The sequence below is a fragment of the Centruroides sculpturatus genome, unplaced genomic scaffold (genome assembly GCF_000671375.1).
Source record: "Centruroides sculpturatus isolate CEXI.00-Female unplaced genomic scaffold, Cexi_2.0 scaffold896, whole genome shotgun sequence".
Classification (NCBI taxonomy): Eukaryota; Metazoa; Arthropoda; class Arachnida; order Scorpiones; family Buthidae; genus Centruroides; species Centruroides sculpturatus.
The window spans coordinates 122,730-129,381 of NW_019385166.1; the positions used below are offsets into that span (position 1 = coordinate 122,730).

At 33.7% G+C, this 6,652-nt stretch overlaps 1 protein-coding gene across 1 annotated transcript; it reads left to right on the forward strand.

The window, feature by feature from the left end:
• Window positions 1-3,370: 3,370 nt before the first annotated feature.
• LOC111635664 lies at window positions 3,371-5,527 on the forward strand. The gene is made up of 2 exons (XM_023380690.1): window positions 3,371-3,641; window positions 5,415-5,527. The coding sequence occupies exons 1-2, from the start codon at window positions 3,371-3,373 to the stop codon at window positions 5,525-5,527; spliced, it is 384 nt and encodes a 127-aa protein (XP_023236458.1).
• The last annotated feature ends 1,125 nt before the right edge of the window (window positions 5,528-6,652 follow it).

Here is a 6,652-nt window from a genome sequence, read left to right on the forward strand (position 1 = left end):
GCAATAACATGCAAATGCAAAGCAATAACCGTAACCTGCAAAATGAAGTTTACAAACATCTATACAATATTTGTTCACTCCGAGCATTGTACATTTATAAGTGCTACAGTCTGCTTCTAGAGGGTATGCTCCTTTGACTTCAGCATTTGTGAATTTCCTGTCTATAAAAATAAAAAAAGATACAGATATATTTCACAAATGTAATAAAATACATTACAAATGATACTATCAGCATTTATCTATAACTATTTTCTTCTAGGAAGTAATATAAGGTTATCACTTAAACATCTCTTACACTCAATGAGTAGAGAAGTATTTTGTAGTATTAGAATAACTTGCAGGTATCTATCTATATAATGACTATTGTGGATCCAAAAGCTGACACATAAAAAATAAACATGCAAAACGATGTCCACGAACCTTGAAAGTTTGTGTTTACATTAGACAGACATAAATGACTTTATAATGATTCTCAGATATAAACTGTACTAAAATGACTAAAAAAATTTTTCCTATATGAATTTTATGTAAATTTTTTTAGTGAAATAAACTTTAAATACGTTTAACTTAATATAAAATTGTTTTCTAATGATAAATTACAATACGACAATTAAAAAGTAATAACATACGAGGTGTTAAGTACCTACCAAGTACTAAGGAAAGTAAAGCCAATGTAATGAATGTCAATGTTTTCATTTTCAGTTTACGATAGCTAGAAAATAATTTATTTAATAAATAATGATTTAAATTTACTATTTAAAAAATGATAGTAACAATAAATGACCTACCTTCTCAAAATGTTCGTTAAAATGCTACTCTATTACATTTGTATCCACGATTAATTTAAATACATTTGCAAATAATAGCAAAGTTCGTTAGAAAACACGATTAAATAAATAAAAGAAAAAACAAAATACTGCAAACATTTCCTGTTTATCAAGAACTGAAATAAATAAATATTACTTTTTTCGTATAAATCGCGTATTATTTAATTCAATAAATACAATCGTCTTTATTTTTATATAAATTTTTTACTTTTCCGGCTATTACGTATAACAGAGGAAAAGTATGGCAATTGATCAAAAATCTCCCACTAAGGTTTTTACTAGTGTTGTAACGAATAGTATATTCGGCCTCAGGCCGAATACCGAATATTCGGCCAGGAGCGTGGCCGAATAGCCGAATATTCGGCCAAACTATTCGGCTCGATTAACGCACGTACGAAAATTGGCGCGCAAACCGCATTACGGCAAGGATCCCGCTCTCTATTGGCCCGCTGTCAGTACGCTTCGCCAATCGCGTTAATTCTTGGAAATAACGGAAAAAGGACAGAGAAGGACCGCGAAGTGAAAATGTGAAAATAAATATGAAATTGAGTTGATAACATAATCGAACAAGTCGATGCAGCTTATTGGCGCGAAATTCGCGCCTGTCAATGCCAAACAATTGTTGTCATAGACTTCGGAATGCTAAATGCTTGTAATGAAAGTCACTTAGCGTGCACGGGCGAAAGCCTGGAGCCGTTCGGGCTATCAAGCTGTCTCGAATCTGTGAAATCATAACTGTGACTTATATTGACGTCCTATCTGTCTCTTTTCTCCATTATCACCAGGCTGAGTCACGTAATTGTAAAATGGGAACTCTACGACGGAAAAGTGACGAATCGAAAGTATCGTGAGCGCGTATTATGATGTATGCACAGGCATACATGGATTAAAGCGATAGAGGAAAGAGAAAGGGAAGGGCAAAGACGAGCGCTTAAAAAGAAGGATACGCAGGGTCAGACCCTCAAATGTGCGAAGATTCTCCAACGATAGACGTGTACAGTACGTGTGCTGATCTTTGTAATTAAAAATTGTAAATACATGTGACTAATATTATTTTCTTTTTTATTTTGTGCATATTACAAGTTATAAATAAATATCAACAAACAACACTCACCCAACAACATTAAATCTAAATAGGCCGAATACCGAATAGTAACCGAATAGGCCGAATACCGAATAGTAACCGAATATTCGTTACATCACTAGTTTTTACATTTTTAGTCTGAGGAGACCTTGAAATGTCCATAAACTTCGTAAGTGAAGGACACGATTTTGCTCATATTTTCAATGCTTAATAACTTCTGTGTTTTTAGTCGAAAATGTCTGAAATTTTGCACGTAGGTTCATCCCTATTCTAAAAATTAAGCCATTTTCAGTAGAACCTCGAAAACTCGGCTCTCGATAACCCGGCACTCTGGATAACTCGGCCACACCCTGGCAGGGCAAAAAAAATCCTTAGTTAATTAATTTTCTTTATAGACAGTTTTATAAAAGTATAAAAGCTCTCGTAAAGTATTTTTCTGAGGTCTGTCTTATCAGGTAAATTACTGTACACAGTGTATACATTAATTTTCATTTTCATGTAGTAAAGGCTCTATGCCTTCATAAAGGACGTACTTTTCCTTTGTTTAAGGGTATTTGGGCAGTTTATTCTCTGTTATATTCTCAAGTAAACAATACATACAAGTACAGTACAGTATTTTCTGAGGAAACACTCGTACTTATTTTTTTTAACCCCATTCCCGATAACCCGGCATTTTCACAAACTCGGCCACCCTTCGGTCCACATTAGGCCGAGTTTTCGAGGTTCTACTGTATTTTATAATAGAAAACTATGATAATTTTCAATAGTAAAATATGACCAGAGACGGCACTATCAAATGTTCCTGGAACAGTCGTAAAGAAACTCGTTCCTTTATTTTGCAGTACGTTGATTGTTTTTAATTTTTATTATACGCTTTTTTGTAGACAAAACGTATATGGCATTAAAGAATTTTCATGATTCTCGATAGCTGGTGTAGAGAAGAAAATAATAAAGTAGCATAAATCATAAATCTGAGAAAGAATCGTAAATAATGTCGACTGTGGTGATTACCATTTTCTTAGCCTTCAAGTAACTGCTTCTACCATCTTTCAACTTCCTCGCTACTCCGGCCATTTCTTGCAAAGATGGATGTCAGATGGAAAGTTGATCGAGATTGAATAGATGAAAAGGCAATAAATGACTTTTCCCGTTGTTCTTCATTTCCGATTCTTGTGCTGCAGGCGAGCGAATAACAGTGCGCAGAAATTCCATACTGTAAACAGTGATCCTAACACTGATTGATATGAATGTGCACACGTCGACGGTTCATTTTAGGGACAAAACTGATAATGGTTCATTAAAAACTGTTAGTGGAGTGGGTTTTTGTTTACTCTTTCCGCCCTGTGGGCACTAAGAGAGCCTCTTAAAGCAGGACCATTATGGGTTCAGAAAGAAAGAAAGGAAAGCTTTACCCAGCAACACGAGTCCTTTCAGTGGGAACTTAAAATGTCAGAACGTTATGGTCACTTGGAAAACCAGAGCATCTTCGGAAGGAAATGGAGAGATATCAATGCGAAATATTAGGCTTAACAGAGATAAGTTTGACAGCATCGGAAAACTGAATTGTAGTGAAGTCATCTGGTCGGGAAATGATACAAAGCATGAAGCTGGTGTTGGATTTCTGCTTAGTAAAATAGCACGAGTAGAATTATTAGGATACAATCCAGTTAGTGCAAGATTGATGATGGCAAGGTTTGAAGCAAAGCCATTTAATATATCAGTAAAACCAGGTATATGCACCTACTTCATATAGCAGTGAAGAGGAGATTGAACTTTTAAGATCTAAGCATGATAATAGAGAAAACACCGCAGAGACATGTGACCATCATCGGAAGTGACTGGAATGCTAAGATTGGGAATAGTAATAAAGGTTAGGAAAGAGTAGTGTGTAAGTATTGATATGGTTCAAACAATGAACGAAGAGAAACACTGCTTGAATTTGCCCTACATCAAGACTTAATGATATGCAACACCAAACTCCAACAAAAGAACTGTAGAAAATGGACATGGAGATCAAGTGATTAAACAACAAGACATAATTGATTGATATTATTTTGATCGAAAGGAGATGATCAACATCAATTTAACAGTATCGAACCTTTCAAGGAGCCTACATAGATTCAGATCGCAGCTTAGTCATTGCAAATATAAAGATAAAACTGAAGAGGAAAGTTAATGCACATTTCCAGAAGAAAAGAGATATTTCAAAGCTAAAAGATTAGAAAATAAGGAAAATATATAGAAATGGACACGAGAAAGACAAGATGGAAGAACTAGACACAAGAGTGGAAGAATTAACAAAGGCAATAAGAGAAGCAATTGAGCAGACCCTACCAGAAGAGGAAAAAATTAACATGAAATGGATCACACAAAACACCCTAAAGCTTGTCCAAGAGGAATGAGCTATTAGGCTTAGAAGAGAAATGTCTGAAAAACAGTATAAGGTAAAGTGAAATGAAGTGAAAAAAGCAGTTAGGATAGATAAAACGATATGGCTAGAGGATCAGTGTAGAAACAAAAAAATATTATGGATAATGGAAGATTTGAGAAGTATATTAGATGATCAGAAATGTCAACCAGAAATGGAAACCAAAGCAAATGGCAATCAAATATGAGAAGGTATAGGTTTTAGTGTGCAGGATGAAAGTCCTACAAAGGTGGACAAGTTATTGCTCTGAACTATACAAGGAAACCTTAGAATATCTAGTGGATAAATTAAGGAAGATATCAGCACCAAGTGTTAACTAATTAAAGATGAAAATGATATAATGAGGGAGAAAGTTGAAAGAGCAGTGAAACGGTTAAAAGACAATAAGAGTCCATGGCATGAAAAAATGAAAAGAGAAATGAATAAGTATGGAGAAAAAACCTTAATTAACAAGATACACCAAGGGTGTAATGAGGTATGAAAACATGGAAAGATACCTAAAAATGGGCAAAATCGATATTGTTGATAATACATAAGAAATGCAGCATGTTAGAGTGCAAAAATTATATAACGATTGCCCTAACAAGCCACAGAGGAAATATTCTGACGATGATTTTAAAAAAGAGATTAAGTAGTTCGATAGAAGAACACTTAGCAGATGTACACGCAGGTTTCAGGAAAGACAGAAGAAATACAATGCAACAGATACTAACATTCTGGCTGTTAGTGGAAAAGGAAAGAAAAAAGCAAGAAAAACATCTATTTCTGCATTGTGAACTTTCCGAAGGCATTTGACAGCGTAGACCAAAAAGCAACCTTGGCAGTGCTAAAATATTATGTAGATCATAAACTAATAAACCTGCTAAGTTATATTAATTAATGATAATGTAGAAGAAGCTGTGAGATTCCATGGAGAGCTAGAAAACTGGTTCAAACCAAAAGCAGGCACCAGACAGGGAGATTCTATATCCCAAACTATCTTCATACGTCTCCTAGAAATTCATGGATAAGATGACACAAGAGATGCAGGGAACACCAGTTTACGGTGTAAAATTCAATTACCTGAGATTTGCAGATGACATAGTTATCATTGAAGAAAGTGAAGAAACCAGAGAAAATATACATTTGCTTAATGAAGAAGGAAAAAGATATGGACTGACTGTCAATAGCGAAAAACTAAGACAATGATATTTGATGATAACAACAAGATAAGAAACATCCTAGTAAATAGAAAGAAATTGAAATGCAGAGAGCTTTGCATATTTAGGAAGCAATCTAACCTAAGATCTGGATTGCGAAAAGAAATAGAGATTACAATAGCCAAGGCAAAAGCAAATTTGTAAGCAATGGACAAAATCTGGAAAAGTAAAGCAATTAGTTTGCAGACAAAATTAAAAGTATTGAACACCTGCGTGTTGTATGCCTGTGAGACATGGGTAATAACAAAAGATATGGAAAGGTAAATATTAGCATTTGAAAGACACTGTTACAGAAAGATCTTTCAAATAGGATGGATGCAAAAAGTCATAAACGAAGAACTTTTAATACGATATATTTGAAAAAGAATCTCTTACAAAAATTATACACCAAAAACTTCAACTGTTCAACTGACACATAACAAAAATGAATGAAAACAGAAAAATTAAGACTTTAGTCTATGGTATTATGGATGGATTCAACAAAAACGGCAGACCATATAGAGGATCAATTGATAACATGAAGAGGTGGTGTGGAGGAATGTGTGGCAATTGAGAAAATCAACAATGGATAGAGAGAAATGGAAGAAAATAGTGGAAACGGCGTCAGACACAAACTGGCGATGAGCTCAGGATTAATAATGATGGATAATATGTAATAACCGAAAAATTGAAAATTGCAAGTAAAAAAGTAAAGATGATACCTTCTATCTACAGGTTTTTCTGTAAATTGTGAATATAAATTTATATAATTGCATTTATTTAATTAATTAATTCTCAATTCTTACGAAAAAGACATTTATTCACATTTCAAAAATATTATTTAATAATATTTGCTTATTTCAGTTCTTGATAAACAGGAAATGTTTGCATTACTTTGTTTTCTCTTTATTTACTTAATCGTGTTTTCTAATGAATTTTGATACTATTTACAATTGTATTTAAATCGTGGACGCAAATGTAATATAGTACCGTTTTAACAAACTTTGTGAAAAGGTGGGACATTTATTCTTTCTATTATTCATTTAATACTAAATTTACATTATGGTTGTGAGATTCGGAAAATTGTTTTTCTGTTATTTGTAGCAAAAAGCAAAATTATAAGCAACGTTTCTTT